Here is a 17,754-nt window from a genome sequence, read left to right on the forward strand (position 1 = left end):
GGGACTGGGAGAAAGTTGGGATCAGAAAAGTGCAATCAGGGAAAGTGGGGTCAGGGAAAGCGGGGTCAGGAAATTTGGGATTGGGAAGATCGAGATTGGGAAATTTGGGATAGGGAAAATTTGGCTCAGGAAATTTGGGACCAGGAATAGCGGGATCGGGAAAATCAGGATCAGGAAAAGTGGGATTGGGAAATTTGGGATCAGGAAAAGAGGGATCAGAAAATTTGGGATTGGGAAATTGGGGCTCAGGGAATCAGGAGATGCCCTCAAAAGCCGCGTCCTGGTGGGATTTGAGGATCCACAGCCGATCCGCGAGCTGCCGCGGAGGCTGAGCCTCCTCCTGGATCCGCTGGAATTCATCGGTGCCGATGATGAGCGAGGCCAGGGGTCGATCCCTGGGAATTCTGAGGGACATGGGCCAAGATCACTGACAGGGGAAAAAGATCCCAGATTTTGGGGGGAAAACCACCAGATTTTCAGCCAAAAAAAATCCGGGTTTTTTTTTTAATATCCTGAATTTTGGAGGGAAAAAACCCCTGACTTTTCAATGAAAAAATCCTGAATTTTGGGCAAAAAATTCCTAAATTTTGGGGCAAAATATCCTGAAATTTCAGTGAAAGAATCACGAATTTTGGGGCAAAAAATCCTAGATTTTGGCGGGGGAGGGGAGAAATAGCAAATGTTGGGGGGAAAGTGTTGGATTTTGGGAGCCTCACATGAGCTCCTGGATCAGGTCCCTGATGATGACTCGGATACTTTTGGGTTTTTTGGGTCCCAGAGCGAGGGCAGCGCTCTGGGGGCGGTGGTGACATTGGTGACATCATGGAGCAGCACAATGGGGCTGGAGCAGCCCTCGGGCTGTGGGAAAGGATGGGGTGAGACCCCAAAATCCCCTCCAAATTCTCCCAAAATCCCACGAAAATATCCCATAAAAATTGCCCCCAAAATACCATAAAAATCCCATGAAAATCCACCAAACTCAACCCAAAATCACCCCCAAACTCCTCAAAATCCCTACAACCCAAATTGCCCCAAAATCCTCCAAATCACCCCAACATCCTCCAAATTCTGCACAAAATATCCAAATATCCCCTAAATCCCCCAAATCACCCCAAACTCTCCAAAATCTGCCCAAAAAATCACCCCAAATCTCACAAGACTTCCCAAAAATCACCTCTGAATCACCCCCAAAATCCCTTAAAATCACTCCAAAACCCCTCCTAATCCCCCAAATGGCCCCCAAAATAATCCTAAATCAACTCAAAATGCCCTCCATATCCCCCAAATCACCCTAAAATCTGCCCAGATCCTCCCAAAATCCTTCCGGTGCCCAGATCCCCCCTCCCCAGCCCTGCCCGGTTCCCCTCCCGGTGCCCCCTCGGTTCCCGACCCCGCACCCGGCGCTCCCCCGGCGGGCTCCGAGCCCCGAAGCTTCTGTGGAGCCTCCGCCGAGCCCGGGAGGGACCGGGGGGGTCAGGGGGGCCCGAGGTGTCCCCAGGAGGGTTTTGGGGGACCCGGGACCCCGGGGTGTCCCCGGCATGGAGGGAGGCGGATCCCGGGCAGGGGCGGCTGTCGCGTGTCGCCATTGGCGGATGCGGATGTCGCGATTGTCGCCAGGCCCGGCCGTGGGCCTCGGCAGCGGCTGTCGCGAGATGTCCCCAATGGCCCCCGGCGCGAGCGGCGCTGTCCCCAACGTCCCCAACAGCCCCGGAGGCGCGGGGGGGTGGAGGATCAAGGGGTCCCGGATAGGACGGGGTGCGACCCCGAAATGCCCCCTTGGGACACAGCGACACCGTCGGTCCCCGCAGCCCAGGACAGTCCCGGCTCTCACAGTGCGATGGCAGCCGCGACCGGCGACAGTGACCCGAGGCCGGGACTCCGCTCCCGCAGTGCCGGGGGCTCCTCCCCGGGGTCCCGGTCCCCTCCGCCCTCCCGGTGCCCCCGGCCTGGGCTCCGCAGCAGCTCCGGGGCTCAGACGCCGCTCGGGGAGCGCCGGGTGCGGGCGTTGGGCACCGGGCAGGGATGGGCTGAGCTGGGGTGGGCCCGAGGGGCTCGGCAGCTGCCGGATCGGTGCCCGAGGTGATGGGGCGGCACCGCCACAGGTGCCCGAGCCCTTGGTCGGTGTCACCCCGGGAGGGGACAGACAGGGAGCAGCAGCTCCTTCCCCGCTGCGGGGCAGGGGTGAGGGAACCAGCTTGGAAATGCCCCAATTGATCATTTTGTTCCTGTCCCCAATGGACTGAGGGAGCCCCAAAAATCCTGAAAATCCCACAAGGATCTGCTCAACAACCTGACTGGGACCGTCCTTAATCCCGAGCTCGTCAGGCAGAGCTGAACAAACAAAAACCATTTCTCCCAGTTTAATCACAAAGCTGCATTTTGGGTCCAATAAGAGGGACAAGGTTCCTGTGCCCCCTGGCACTGGGGGAGGGAATGGGAAGGGGGAGGGAATGGGAAGTACTGGGGGTACTGGGAGCACTGGAACGAGGAGCTCTGGGCAGCCCCACATGGGTTGTGGGGTTGTGGGCAACCCCTGAGTATGGGAGCACAGGATCCAGGGGGGGAACACACGGCGAGTGCCCTGAGGCAGGGACCCCCAGTGCCCCCAGTGCCCCCAGTGTCACAGCACGCTCTCGTAGTCACAGGGGTCCCACTGTCCCTTGTGGGGTCCCGACAGCTCCGCGTTGGTCACTTGTGGATCCCGAGGCGGGGCAGGGCTGGGGGACACCTGTGGGGGCTGTGAGAGTGACTCCGGTTGTGGGGACCTGGGTGAGGGTGACACCCGTGGGTGACGTGTCCTTGTCCCCCCCAAATTCTCCCACTGCCCACTCGGTGCCCATGATGTGGGTGTTGAGCACAGCCCCCTCCTCCAGTGGGGGGTCCTGTGGGCATAAGGGGGGTCTCAGTAGTCTGGGGAAGGGAAAAGGAGAGTCCCAGCCCAAGCCCCGACTCACCTGTCCTGGAGCTTCCTGGGTTCTGCAAGGGAAAGGGGAGGGGGTGACCGAGGGGACACCGGGACCCCTGAACCTTCCTGGGACCTTGCAGCTCCAACCACCCAGGGGTCCCCCAAATCCCCACTGCAGCCCTGATTCCCACCAGATCCCTGATTCTCCCCAGACACTCTGAGCGCCCATGAACCCTCTGGAACTTCTGCACCACCACAGGGCCCCCAACACCCCCGGTGTCTGCAACCCTCTGAGCCCCCAGAACACCAAGCCTGGCAGAGAGAGGCACCCCAAAACTCCCCCAGGACGCCAGAAAGATCCCCCAACATCCCTGCACAGACATCCAGGAGCTCCCCAAATCCTTCAGGAGCTCCCAGTGCCACCCCAATGTGCCACAAAGCCCACGCAGCAATGATCCTGGAGCCCAACCAAGACCCTCCAAATTGCTCCCACATCCTCCAGGACCCCCAGCCGAGGTCACTGCAGGCTCAATGTCCCGCAGCTCAGGGGCCCTGGGTGCTGCCAAACTCTGCCACCACTCCGGGGGCTTCCCCTCACTCCAGGACCCCCATCCCCCACATTGTCACCCACCCTGGTGATGCCACCAGTGACAGACCCCGATGACAGCCAGGAACAGGAGCAGGAACAGGAGGGTCTTGCTGACATTCACTGCCACTGCTGGGGACAGAGGGGACACATTGCGGTCACCTGGAACCCCGGGGGTCCTGAAAACCCTGGTGACCCCGTGTGACCTGCCCTGAGACCCAGGGTGTCACCTCCAGGGCCAGCTCAGGGCTGAGTGCCCGGAACATGCCGTGCCCGTCCTGTCCCAGCTGGTTGGTGGCCATGCACTGGTAGGTGCCCGAATGTCCCACATTGATGTCCCTGAGCTCCAGGCGGGGACCCTGGGCCACCTCCTGCCCATTGTGCAGCCAGGTGAAGGTGACAGGGGCTGAGGCCACCTGCACAGATCAGCACAGGGTCACAGGGTCACCTGCACGCACCTGGTGTGCCAGGGGACTGGGGGTGATGGTGGCATTGGCCACTGGCACTGTGGGGACAGAGACAGGGCTGGTACAAAGAAAGGTGGGATGGGGGTGCTGTGGGTGGGGTCACTCCCAGCCCAAGGGTCCTGCTCAGCCAGGACAGTGACATTCAGGGGGTCACTCTTGGCCTCTCTGTCCCCGTCACTGACCTGGCACTGGTACTGGCCGCTGTCATTGTCCCCAGCCTGCCAAAGCTCCACGCAGGGGGCTGGAGCCCAGAGGTGCCCATGAGCCCTGCTCGTGCCAGGAGAAGGACAGGGGACCTGTCCTCACAGCCACCGTGCAGCTCAGCACCAGGCTGTCCCCGAGTGCCACCTGTCCCCCGGGGGGCTGTGCTGACAGGGACACCCCCAAGAGCGGGACCCCTATGGGGGGACACAGGAAGGATTGGGGACCCAGGGGGGGTGTGGGACACGGGAGGGGAAAGAAGGGGATTGGAGGGGAGCAGAGAGGATCCCAGTGAGCAGAAGGGGACCCTAGGAGGCACGTTGGGACCTGGGGACAATGGCGAGACCCCATAGAAAGGGGGAGAGACCCAGGCAGGGATGGGGATCCAGACGAGAGACTGAGGAGCCTCAGGGAATGATTTGGGGTTCAGAGATGGGAGGACCCAGGGAAGGCACAGAGACCAGAGGGTGGAGCAGGGACTTTGGAAGGGGTGGGGAATCCAGGGAGGGCTGGGGAGGACAAAGAGAGGAATGAGGGATGTGCAGGGGGAACTGGGCAGTACTGGGGGAAACCAACAGGGACTTGGGAAATTTGGGGTGACCCAGAGAGGAGTAAAGGGAGGGATGAAGGATTCAGGCAGTGGTGGGGAAACCCTCAGAGGATGTCGGGCTTCCCTGTCCCCATCCCTGCACTCACTGTGCACTGTCACTGTCACCTGCTCTGACTCTCTCCACTGTGACACCACCCGGCCCGTGCAGTGGTAGCGGCCACTGTGGTGCAGCCGCAGGGAGGACAGGGAGAGCTCAGTCCCATCATGGAGCCCCTCCAGCTTCTTCCCATCATGGTAGAAGTACACATCCGTGAGTGGTTTGTTCTGCCAGCTCCGGCAGCGCAGTGTCACCGTGTCCCCCTCCAGCAGCGCCCGTGCTGGCACCTGCAGCACCAGCCAGTCTGGGGGACAGAGGGGTCCTGTCACACCAGGGCCATCAGGAGGGTCATGATGGCACCAGGAGGCACCAGGAGCCGCCCATTGTGAGAGAGAAGTCTCCTTGCACAGGGATGGTCTGGGATGTCCCCAGAGCAGGGCACAGGCTCAGGTCACACAGGAGGTGACCCATGGAGGGGAGCCCACCCAGAGCCCTTGGGGTCCCCATAGGAGCCAGGCTGGGGACATCCAAACCCCCCTCATCATGTAAGACTGTCACCGTAGGGCTGTGCCCGGTGCCAGGTCTGTCACATGTGTAGGTGCCACTCCTGGTGACAATGAGGTGGTCACGTCCCTGCTGTCCCCAGCGCTGCCCGTCCTTGTACCAGGTGGTGGCACCAGCGGTCCCCGAGCCCTGGCAGGTCAGGGTCACCTGGTCCCACAGCACCGCCGGCCTCCAGGGGGGCTCCACCAGGAGCTGGGTGGTCTGGGCACCTGTGGGTGACAGGGGACACCAGCCTGCCAGGGCCAGTGTGGGGCTGGGGACAGTGGGGTGGGGCCATGGCATCCCCTGAGGACTCACCAGCGAGGCCGAGGGTCTGGGCTGGAAGGGAGAAGGGACAGGGCTGGGTGGGGGTGCCACCATGGGGACAGAGGCACAGGGGCATGGGGTGTAGGGGATGTGCCCAAAGTGTCCTTGTGTGACATGGACCCCTTGGGGACAGGGACACTGTGGCCACCCCTTGCTCAGGAAGGACATGGGGACACTGTGGACACCCCTGAACTGGGGATGTCACAGCCACCCCGTGCTGGCACAGGTCACCCCCACCTGCCCCATGTTGCCTCCCCAAATCCCTGAACCCCTGTTATTGTCCCCACATTCCTGTCCCCCTTCCCCTGTCCCCAAAGCCACCCCACGACCCCAGTCACCTCATGCGCTGGTTCTGATGGCCTTGGGGACCTCTGGGGACCCTGCAGCCCCCCTGTGCACCCTCCCCTCCCTATCCCTGGGGTGTCAAGCCCATGCCTGGGGCACTCACCCCACAGGAGCAGCGCCACCTTCCCGGCCATCTCGGTGTCCCCAGCCATGTGCACTGGCTGTCACTCGCTGCCAGGGGTGGCTGTCCCCTGGGTGGTGGCTCTTTGGATGAAGGGGAATGAAGTGAGGTCAGGTCTGTCCCCATGTGTTGGTGGCTCCTGGTGGGGACAGGGTGGCCACAAGCACAGGATCATGGGGATGTGGCTGTGGGGACAGGCTGTGGGCAGGTTGGGAACAGGATGGTGACAAGGCTGGGTGGGACACAGCGGGACATGGGGTTCCCACGAGTGGGGGATTTGGTGGGTTTGGGGACCCAGGTATGGGTGTCCAAGGGAATGGGGGGGTCCCAGGGATGGGAGGGCACTCAGGGATGGGACTCCCAGGGGAAAGTGGGCTCCAGGGATTTGGGGTCATGGGATGGGGACGCTGGGGGAATGGGGGTCCCTGTGGGAATGGGGGTCCTGAGAGAATCAAGGTCCTGGGGGAAGGAGGGTTTCAGGGGATGGAATGAACTGGAGAGGGTTCCTTGGGAATGGGGTCCTGGGCCATGGAGATCCTGGGGAATGGCATTACTGGGATGGGGGTCCCAGGCAAGGTGGGACATAAGGAATGGTGCTCCCATGATTTGATTTCAAGGGGAATGAGGGTGCCAGGAATAGGCAGTGGCCTTGTGAGCCCCTGGGTCAAAGCTCCTTCCCTGGCTGGCTCCAGCAAAGTCCCCTCAGGGTGGTTGTGGTTTGGGAGAATCACCCCAGGTAGATTCCAAGAAGGTCGGGTCTGTGTCCCCATAGACCTCAGGGAATCTTCCCCTCTTTATTTCCACTTCCATAATTTTCCCCCTCAATTTCACAACCCTCAATTTCGTGTCTTGATGATCCTGTGGAGGCCCTGAGCAGGGAATGGAAGGGGGAAGCCCAGGGTGGGGGAAGAAGGGGTGAGGGGTCTGCAGGGAAGGCTGGGGAGGCTGTGGGGGATGGGGGTGTCCAGCTTTTACACCCCCAACATTTTCAGTTTCTCTCTCCTGCAGCAGAAGGAAGAGGCCATTTGACACGATTGTCACAGGGGAGAGGGCAGGGGAAGAGGGGCAGGTTCTGTCCTGGGGGGGCAGATCCATGGGGCTCCTGTCCTGGGGGGATCCTGTCCCAGGGGGGACACATGCTGGACAAGGGGCTCCTGTCCTGGGGGACGGCAGCTCCGGAGAGATCCAGACTTTTCCATTCTTGCTTGTCCCCTGCAGGATCTGCGCCAGCAAGAGCAGCTGGGGAGTGGAGCCCCAGGCAGGAAGGAGCTCCCAAACTCCTGCTCCTTGAAGCCAGTGCCCATCCAAGGGTGGGGCCCAGCCATGGCCCAGCCCCACTGCACAGGGATGGCCATTGCCCAGCCCTGCTCTGCCCAGCTCCAGGTGGCAGCCAGGCCCTGAGGGTCCCCCCTGCCCCCTTGGCTTTGATTCTGGCAGCTTTAGAGCTGCTGCAGAGGTGAGAATTCTGTGGGTGGAAAAAGGCCCTGCCTGTGGTTTGCTCAGCCCTGCAAGAAGCACAAAACACAAAGAGAGCCCAAGCAGTGGCTCTGAGAGGGCCTTTGATGGTTTTCAGAGCAGGGCTGGCTGGAAACCCCCACCTAGAGGGGCGACTGTGGGGGACCCAGTCTGGAAATGCAGCAATTGATCATTTTGTCCCTTGCAGCAAGTTCTGAGAGAGCCCCAAAAACTCTGCAAATCCCCCAAAAATCTGCTCAACAACATGCCCGGGTCCATCCTCCTACCTGTGTCAAGCCTGCAGCCCTTTCTAATATCATGGGAAGAACATTTGGGTTTTGGTTTGGCTTCCAGAAAAGAGGTAAATGTGTGAAAATATCGAGAAGGGGGTCGGCCCTGCGGCCGTGGTGGGGCTGTGGGGAGTGACCCTGTCTGGATTCCAGGTGTCCCCAAAGCTGCTCCATCCCTGCCCTCCTCATCTGAGTGAAAGGCTGAAGATTTGCAGGAATTGTGGCACAAAGCCACCAGAGGTGCTACTGTGGACCCGAGACCTGCCTGGGGTCAGGCTCTGCCTTCCTTCCATTCGAGATCATGGAGAGCGGTCACAGGTGTTGCACAGGGCGTGTGCCTGGCCCCGGGAAACTGCTACGCTGCCAGTGGGCACTGGGATCCAACCTGCTGCCTTGGCGGCTTCTGCCCGCTGCCGGTGGTGGTGCCGGGACCGATTGGTGGCTGTGAGTTTGAAAAAGGAGCGATTTGCCCTCCTGCCTCCCGCCCGAGGCCGCCATGGCCCCTGAGGGGATGGAGCTGGAGCGGGGCGCCCCCTGCTGGCCGGGAGTGCTCCCTGCAGCGCCCCCTGCTGGCCGCGGTTATAACTGCCACAAAAACCAACAGCGCTGAGCGGGACGGAAAGTTCCGGCTTTGTGTTGTTGGTTCTCTTCTGCTTTATAAATTTCCTGCTACAGAGCTATTATTCCTTTTCCAACACTTTTGCCTGGAAGCCCCATCATTTTTGAAACTAAAAAATGTTTTAGAGATGGGTCTTCTTTCCATTCTAGAAACATTCCTAATTTCCTTGGTAGATATTTCTCATTTAAATGAGATGTCAACTCCGGGGTTCCAGCCTGGATGGGAAAGACAGCCCAAGAGGAGACACAGTCAGTGACTTGGCTACCTTATGCTCTGCCCTTTAAGCCAGTAGGCCCACCAAGCGCCCTCTTCCCAAGTGGCACTTCTGGTCACCTGGCCACTCCAGAGCTGGCTTTGGCAGAGCATCACACTGTCCCAGTGCGCCATGGCTGACAGACTGATGGACAGACGGGGCCCTGTCTCACCAAAAGCAAGGCCTGACCCACCCCTGCCACATGGAGGTGTTCCAAAATGTCTCCAGACATCAAACTTCTCCTGTCTCTGACACCCCACCCTGTGCCATGGCCTGATCCCGACTGCCCTGGAAAAGGAGGAGGCTCTGGGAACCCCACAGGGCTTTTGTGACATTCTTCTGTGAGGAACACAGCAGAGGAGGGTTTGGGACAGGGGACAAGAGAATCCAGAGCCTCCTGAACGCCACTTTGGCCATCAGAGCAAGGATGGTCCAGGGCCCTGCCAGGTTCCTCTGGTGGAGGAAACCTTCTGGGGGAAATGTCTGGGGTTTGTTCCTTTTTGGTGGCTTTCCAAGGAAATCGTTCATTTTTTGCCCATATAGACTCTGCACCTTGTTGCTGTTGCTGTTGGTTTCATTCTCTCTCATTGCTGTTTCAGGAAATTGTTCTTCTCTCAGCCCTTTGGGATCTTTGTGCCCCCACGGGGAGCAGGAGGGGCAGTTTTTGGTAGCAGCACAGACATGAGTGGGTGCCCATTGGTGGGGACCCCCAGTGCCCCCAGTTCCCCCCAGTGTCACAGCACATTCCCGTAGATGTCACCGGGTTCCCGCGGTCGCCCCTGGGGTCCCCGCAGCTCCGCGTTGGTCACCTGGGGATGCTGGAGGGTGGTGGCACGGGGGGACGCTGCGAGAGACACGGGCTGTGGGATCTGGGTGGGGTGACACTGGTGGGTGACGTGTCCCTCTGCGTGTGTCCCCCCCATACTCACCCCCTGCCCTCTTGGTGACCACGACGTGGGTGTACAGCACCTCCCCCTCCTCTGGGGGGGCCGGGGGATCTGGGGGGGGCCTGAGGGAAAAAAGGGGATGTGGGGCAGGGAATGGGAGGTCTTGGGGTTTGGGGTAAAAGGGGAGAGTGTGGTTTGAGCCCCCCACTCACCTTTCCTGCTGCTTCCTGGCAGCTGCAGGGGAAAGAGAGGAGGAGTCACTGCGGGGTCCCAGGGCCCTGAACCCCCTTAGGAATCCTGTACCCTCACGGGACCCTCAATTCCCCTTAGGACCCCCAAGCATCCCTGAAGCCCACCGGAATTCATGCACCTCCTTGTGGCCCCAAACAAATCACCCTCAAGAACCCAAAGCCCAGCAGGGACAGAGACCCCCAAACACCCCCAGGGCCCCTGAAGAACCCCCAGCATCCCTGCAGGACCCTCCAGCACCTCCCCAAACCCTACAGGACCCTCAGCCAAAGTCACAATTGGTGGTATGTGGGTTGTTCTCTATGGTTCCCCAATTCTGTGGGCCTCTACAGCTCGCTAGGTCCCCCAACCACCCATTGTCACCCACCCACACGGTGCCAGCAGCGCCAGGTCACAATGACAGCCATGAGGAGGACCAGGAAGGAAAGGGCCCCACCAACACCTGCAGCCACTGCAAGAAACAGAGGGGGACACATCAGGGTCACCCATCACCCCAGGGGTCCTGTACTCCCTGGTGACCCCACCTGTGTGACCCTACCTGTGACCCAGGGTGAGCCAGGTGTCACCTCCAGGGCCAGCTCTGGGCTGAGTGCCTGGAACATGCGGTGCCCATCCTGTCCCAGCTGGTTGGTGGCCACGCACTGGTAGGTGCCCGAAAGTCCCACTTCAATGTCCCTGAGCTCCAGGAGGGGACCCTGGGCTACCTCCTGCCTATTGTGCAGCCAGGTGAAGGTGACAGGGGCTGAGCCCACCTGCACTGAGCAGCTCAGGGTTACGTTTTCACCTGCGCGCACCTGGTGTGACAGGGGACTGGGGGTGATGGCGGCATTGGCCACAGGCACTGTGGGGACAGAGACAGGGCTGGCACGTGGCAAGGTGGGAGGGGAGTGCTCTGGGTGGGCTCATCCCCAGTTCGAGGGTCCCGCTCACCCAGGACAGTGACATTCATGGGGTCACTCTCGGCAACGCTGTCCCCGTCACTGACCCGGCACCGGTACTGGCCGCTGTCATTGTCCCCAATGTGGCACAGCTCCAGGCAGGGGCCGGTGCCCAGTAGTGCCCCCGAGCCTTCCCAGTGCCAGGAGAAGGACAGGGCACCTGTCCCCATGGTCACTGAGCAGTTCAGCACCAGGCTGTCCCCCAGTGCCACCTGTCCCCCGGGAGGCTGCGCTGACAGGGACACCCCCAAGGGCGGGACCCCTGCAGGAGAGGGGGACACCAGGGGACAGTGAGGGACCCAGGGGGTTCAGAGAGGGGCAGGGGAACTCCAGTGATGGAGAGCGGGCGCAGAGATGGAGGGGGGGGTGTGCTTAGAAAGGAACCCTGAGGGATGATTGGGAGATCAGGGAGTGAACACCTGAGAGGGAGGTGGGCAACACCAGGGCAGGTAGGGAGACCCAGGGAGGGGATGGTGTGACCTGGGGAATGTGTGGAGAACACAGAGAAGGGTGATGGGACCCAGGGAGGGGTGAGGGGACCCAATGTGGGATGGAGGGAAACACGAGCCAGGAATGGGGGGACCTGGGGAGGGACCCGGGGCAGCAATAGCAGGACACGGAAACGGTGCCAGGGAAGGATGGGGGTACCCATGTAGGGGCTGGGGGACCTGGTGAGGGACCCAAGAAAGGATGGTGGGAGCCAGGGAGGGATCCGGGAAAGGTTGGGTACCCCAGAGCAGGCATCAGGGAGGGCTGGGCGATGCCAGGCACTGTGGGGGACCCAAGGAGGCTGTGGGGGCTCCCCGTGCCCATCCCCGCACTCACTGTGCACCGTGACGCGGAGCCGGGGGCTGCTCTTCCTCACGGCCCCACCCTGGGAGTGCACCTCACAGCCATAATTCCCTGAGTGGGAGATCCCCACAGCAGGCACCAGCAGCTGCGGGGACGCCTGCGCGCCCCCCACCACCTGCCCGTCCCGGTAGAACACGTGCAGGAGGGGGGCTCGGGGCCGCAGGGGGCTGGGGGTGCTGAGGCAGCTGAGAGTCAGAGGGGACCCCTGGATGGGTGTGGGGGGACCCTCCAGCACTGGCACCGAGAAGAGCTCTGGGAAGGAGAGGGGAGGTGAGGACTGTGGCTCTGAATCTGCTGGGAAGTGGCTTTGGGGTTGTCACGATATTGGAGTTCCAGCCATGGGGGTGCTCACCCTGCACTGTCACTGGCACTGCTGCTGACCGGGACTGCCAGGACCCCACCAAGCCCTCACATCGGTAGCGGCCTCTGTGGTGCAGCTGCAGGGGGGACAGGGACAGCTCGGTCCTCCTGAGGGACCCCTGAGATCCTTCTCATCCCGGTAAAATCACACCCTGCTGAGATGGTTTTCCTGCCGGCCCCGGCAGCGCAGTGTCACTGTGTCCCCCTCCAGCAGTGCCCGCGCTGGCACCTGCAGCACCAGTGGGTCTGTGGGACAGGAAGGTCACATTTTACTGATGAGACCATTCTGAGGTGGGTGCCCATAGCACCAGGGACATCTGGGGGCTCTGGAGTGCACTGGGCTGCACTGGGATGTCCCTGTGTGCAGGGCACAGGCTCTCGCCACATGAGGGGTGTGAGGCCACCCATGGAGTGGAGCCCACCCTGACCTCTCAGGGGCCACCCTGATCATTAAAGATCCACCCTCACCATCTAAGACTGTCACGGGGGGGCTGCGCCTGTTGCTGGGTCTGTCACATGTGTAGGTGCCACTCCTGGTGACACTGAGGCGGTGACGTCCCTACTGCCCCCAGCGCTGCCCGTCCTTGAACCAGGTGGTGGCACTGGTGGCCCCCATGCCCTGGCAGGTCAGTGTCACCTGGTCCCATAGCACTGCCGGCCTCCAGGGGGGCTCCACCAGGAGCTGGGTGGTCTGGGTACCTGTGGGTGACAGGGGACACCAGCCTGCCAGGGCCAGTGTGGGGCTGGGGACAGCGGGGTGGGGCCATGGCATCCCCTGAGGACTCACCAGTGAGGCTGAGGGTCTGGGCTGCAAGGAAGAAGGGACAGGGCTGGGTGGGGGTGGCACTACAGGCAAGGAGGCACACAGGGGCGCAGTGTGTGGTGACTGTCCCCAAAATCTGTCCCTGTTGGGACAGCAGTTTTTGTGGGAAAGTGTGTGTGGGTGGTCTGACAAAGGTTTGGAGAGGCAGGGGGACATGTCTGTATCACAGCCACCCATGCACCACATCCCTGTGGCACAGACACCTTGGGAACAGGGACACTGAGGCCACCCTGGGCTGAGGCAGAACATGGGGACACTGTGGACACCCTGGGCACTGGGATCGAGGACACAATGGACACAGCTAATGATCCCATCCCCGTGATCCCATCCCCATGATCCCATCCCCATTGCCACATCCTCATGGTTCTTGTCACTTTCTGTCCCTGCATCCCAGTTCCCTTGTCCCTATCCCCAGAGCTACCTGAGCCCAAAGGTGCCAGTCCCCACATTACTGCGCCCACATCCCCATCCCCAAATCCCTGCCACCTGTTCTTGTCCCCAAAGCCACCCTACATCAGTCACAGTCCCAACAAGGTCTACTGTGGGTAACATCGACTGGCACTGCTGGCATTGGTGACCTCAGGGGACCCCACATCCCCCCTGTGCCCCCTCCCCATCCCTGGGGTGTCAGGCCCGTGCCCGGGGCACTCACCCCACAGGAGCAGCGCCACCTTCCCGGCCATCCCGGTGTCCCCAGCCATGTGCACTGGCTGTCACTCGCTGCTGTGGCCACCGCTCCCCTGGTTGGCGGCTCTTTGGATGAAGGGGAAGGAAGCGAGGTCACGTCCGTCCCCATGCATAGGTGGCCCTTGGTGGGGGCAGGGTGGCCACAAGCTGGGGACAGGATGGGGATGAGGGTGGGTGGGACAAGGTGGGAGATGTGGTTTGCAGGAGTGGGGGGCTTGGTGGGTGTAGGGAGCCAGGGATGGATGTCCAGGGGAATGTGGTTCCTGAGGAGGGGGAGTCATGGGTCTGGGGGTGTCCAGGGCTGAGGGGACTCAGGGATGGGAGTCCCAGGTGAGCGTGGGCTCCAGGATTTGGGGTCATGAGATGGGGATGCTGGGGGAATGGGGGTCCCGTGGGAATGGCGTTCCTGAGAGAACCAAGGTCATGGGGGAAGGGGGATTTCAGGGCATTGAATGAGCAGGAGAGGGTTCCTTGGGAATGGGGTGCTGGGCCATGGACATCGCGAGTAATGTCAGTACTGGGACATAAGGAATGGGGATCCCATGTTTAGATTCCCAGGGGAATCGGGTGCCAGGGATGAGCAGCTGCTGGATGGGCACAGGAGTCTCAGCTCCTTCCCTGGGTGCCTCAGATTTTGGTGTGACCCAGAGCAAGCAATGCCCCCCTGGGATGCTTGTTTCCTGTGCAGGCATCACATGGGGGTCCTGGGTAGCTCGGCCTCTGTGCCCTCCACTGTCCTTGGTTTTTTTGTGTTTTTATTGCTTTTCTTTCCTTATTTTCCTCACTTTTGTGCCACGTCCCCTCTGCACCTGTTCCTACCTCAACAATCCCGGGGAGCACCTGAGCAGGGAATGGGTTGGGGGGACCCAGGGGACGGGGAAAATGGAGAACAGGGGGTGCAGGGAAGGATAGGCAGGCTGTGGGGGATGGAGGTGTTGGGCTGTGCCCCCTCAACACTTTCACTTTCCTTTTCCTGGACAAGAAGGAAGAGGCCGTTTGTGCTGAGAGTCAGATGGGAAAGGGGGGGGTTCTGTCCTGGGGGGGCACATCCAGAGGCTCCTGTCCAGGGGGATCCTGTCCCAGGGGGTGACACATCCTGGCATGGGGGCTCCTGTCCCTGGTGTGGCAGTTCCAGAAATGTCCCTGCACATTCCTGGCCGGGTGCCTGTCCCAGGGGTGGCACATCCTGGGGACCCCTGTCAATGCAAGGCTGGGGCCCAGCCATGGCCCAGCCCCACTGCACAGGGATGGCCATTGCCCAGCCCTGCTCTGCCCAGCCCCAGGTGGCAGCCAGGCCCTGAGTGTCCCCCCTGCCCCCTTGGCTTTGATTCTGGCAGCTTTAGAGCTGCTGCAGAGGTGAGGATTCTATGAGGGAGAAGGCCTGGCTCTGGTGTGCTCAGCTCTGCAAGAAGCACAAAGCCCAAAGGAAGCCCAAGCAGTGGCTCTGTGAGGGCCTTTGATGGTTTTCAGAGCAGGGCTGGCTGGAAACCCCCACGGCAGGGCAGCTGTGAGGGAACCAGTCCGGAAATGCAGCAATTGATCATTTTGTCCCTTGCCCAAGGGACTGCGTAAACCACAAAACTACTGTAAAGACAATAACAATCTGCTCAACAAACTGACTGGAACACTCCTTCTTGAAGAAAACCTGCAGACTTCTGGAACATCATGGAATTAATATTTGGGTTGGGCTCTTGCTGCCAAATAAGAGGGAAAAGTGTGGAAATATTGAGCAGGGGCTGCACACGAGGGGCTGGGGAACAGGGGTGTCACAGCAGGAGCAGGGAGTGCCCAGGCAGGGGAATTCAGGGCAGGCTGGAGTGGATTTACCAGGGAATCAGACCCTGAGGCACACAGGGGCATTTCCACTGATTCCTGTGCACTGTCCCAAGCATGGACAGAGCTTATCCCCTTCCTCCATGGGAAGTCAATCAATTTTCAGGGTGGGAATGAGCAAAATGGGGAGAGTTCCTAAATATGGCCCAAGAAAAGGCTTCCTTAGAGGCTGGGTTGCTGCCCAGCAGGCAGGGAAAAATCCCATGGAGCTGTTGGACACTCAGGGAGATTCCACCCTCTGTGTTATCCACAAGCAAACGCTGCTGTGGGATGCAGCAGGGGGCTGCTAAAGTGAACCAAAAAGTCTCATTTCACAGTGATTTGTTTGTGGTTTTATTGTGGTTTTATTTCCACTTATTTCTGTTTTTATTGTGTTTTGATTTCCTCTTGTTGGGAAAGCAATGATTAAAAGGATTCTATAAAGCAGAGCATTTTATACCTTGTCAGTTTCATTTTTGAGGAGTTTAGTTTTTATTGGGAAAATAATGGTATAGGAAAAGATTTATGCCTTTTTTCTATGGATGTATAATTTTGTCACAGTCAATAGGGCATCAAGTGTTTCCTGAGATTGCTAAGACAGGAAATTTGGGTGACAGGAAAAAGCCCAGGGATTTGTGAAGCAGGGACCCAGAGCCTCCCAGGGCAAGCCTGGGGTGCCCCAGGGTGGGGTCTGTGCTGGGCTCTGAGTCATCTCAAAATCTGAGACCAAAATATGACCCCAAAATTGTCCAAAGCAATTGGGCATCAGGGAATTCAACCAACTTGATCTTGGGATTTATCATCATCAGGGCAAGGTCATAAAAGATGCCTCCTTAAGTTTGGGCACCCCAGAGGTCACAGGAACCCACTGGGGACAGCGGGAATGCTCAAGGCCCAGCCAGGACAGAGGACCCCAGGATGTGCCACCTCTGGGAAAGGAATCCCCAAGGATGTGGCACCCCCAGAACGAGGAGGAGCTCCCAGGGACAAGAGGCTGGGACAAGAGCCGGGTGTCAGCACAGCAGAGCTGCCCTTTTCCCTAAAGGCTGGACCCCTCTGGATGTGCCCCCTGGACAGAATTCATGTCCCTGCCTCAGCACAAACCGCTGCAGGAAAGAGAAAGAGTTGGGGGGTCACAGACAGGGAGCCCCATCCGCCACAGCCCTGAAACCACTGCCTGCACCCCCCAACCCCTTTTTTCCCTTCCTGGGATCCTCCCAGCTGTTCCCTGGGATGGTTCAGCCAGGAAATGCGGGGAGACAGGAAAAAGCCCAGGGGTGAGTGGGGCAGAGACACAGAACGTCCCAGGAGAGCCATGGGGTGCCCCAGGGTGGGGACTGTGCTGGGCTCTGAGTCACCCCAAAATCTGAGGCACCCCAGGAAGGAGCTGTGACCCCCGTGGCCACCCAGCCACTGCCCATCCCTGGCACCCCCCATTCCCCTGGGAACCCAACCATGGGACCCCCATTGCCTTGGTCTCTCCTCCCTGGGGACCCCCATCCCAGGACTGACATTGCCCAGCACCACCATTGCCTTGATCCCATCCCATGGGCTGCTTCTTCCCCCAGAACCCCTATTCCCGAGGGTCCCCTTTTTCCCCCTGCACCCCCAGCCCTGGCACCCACATGCCATGACCCCAAATCCCTGGGGACCATGTTCCCACAGCACCCCCATCCCTGAATCCCCCCAGGCATGGAAACCCAAATTGCAGTGGACTCCCATTCTCCTGGACACCCATCCTTGGTTCCCCACATCCCTTGAGCCCCCCACTCCTGGCAACAGCATCCCCCACCATGTCCCCAGGCTGTCTCCACCCTGCCCACAGCCTGTGCCCAGCTTGTGGCCACCCTGCCCCCACCAAGGGCCACCTACACATGGGGACAGACGTGACCTCGCTTCCTTCCCCTTCATCCGAAGAGCCTCCAGCCAGGGGAGCGGTGGCCACAGCAGCGAGTGACAGCCAGTGCACATGGCTGGGGACACCGGGATGGCCGGGAAGGTGGCGCTGCTCCTGTGGGGTGAGTGCCCCGGGCACGGGCCTGACACCCTGGGGATGGGGAGGGGAGGGGGCACAGGGGGGCTGTGGGGTCCCCTGGGGTCCTCAAGGCCAGCAGGACATGGAGCCCAGTGTGACCAGAGTTGTGGGGTGGCCATGGGGACAGGAACATGGGACACACACAGCGGAACTGGGATGTGGGGACAGGGACAGGAGGATGGAGTTGTGGGGACAAGGATGCTACAGAAGGAAACTTGGGCCTTGGGGAACTGTGGGGACAGAGACAGGGGAACAGGGACACAGGGATGCAGGGACAGGAACAAGGGGACAAGCACCATGTGCTTGAGCCATGGGGACAGGTGCCACCGGAATGGGACCATGGGCACAGGTC

The 17,754-nt window shown here is 60.4% G+C and overlaps 1 protein-coding gene and 1 pseudogene across 1 annotated transcript; both read right to left on the reverse strand.

Moving 5' to 3' along the window:
• Positions 1 to 253: 253 nt before the first annotated feature.
• On the reverse strand, positions 254 to 6,222 carry LOC139604558 (high affinity immunoglobulin gamma Fc receptor I-like). The gene is given in 10 exon segments (XM_071455685.1): positions 254 to 404; positions 2,955 to 2,976; positions 3,537 to 3,623; positions 3,679 to 3,998; positions 4,088 to 4,197; positions 4,199 to 4,356; positions 4,856 to 5,110; positions 5,340 to 5,579; positions 5,668 to 5,688; positions 6,125 to 6,222. Coding segments are annotated over 10 exon segments (1,413 nt in total). The 5' UTR covers positions 6,174 to 6,222.
• A 3,080-nt stretch (positions 6,223 to 9,302) lies between these two features.
• On the reverse strand, positions 9,303 to 16,897 carry LOC139604559 (Fc receptor-like protein 2; annotated as a pseudogene).
• Between the last annotated feature and the right edge of the window lie 857 nt (positions 16,898 to 17,754).

This window comes from Agelaius tricolor, unplaced genomic scaffold (assembly GCF_023055355.1).
Source record: "Agelaius tricolor isolate 1412-34295 unplaced genomic scaffold, bAgeTri1.0.p SCAF_52, whole genome shotgun sequence".
Lineage (NCBI taxonomy): Eukaryota > Metazoa > Chordata > Aves > Passeriformes > Icteridae > Agelaius > Agelaius tricolor.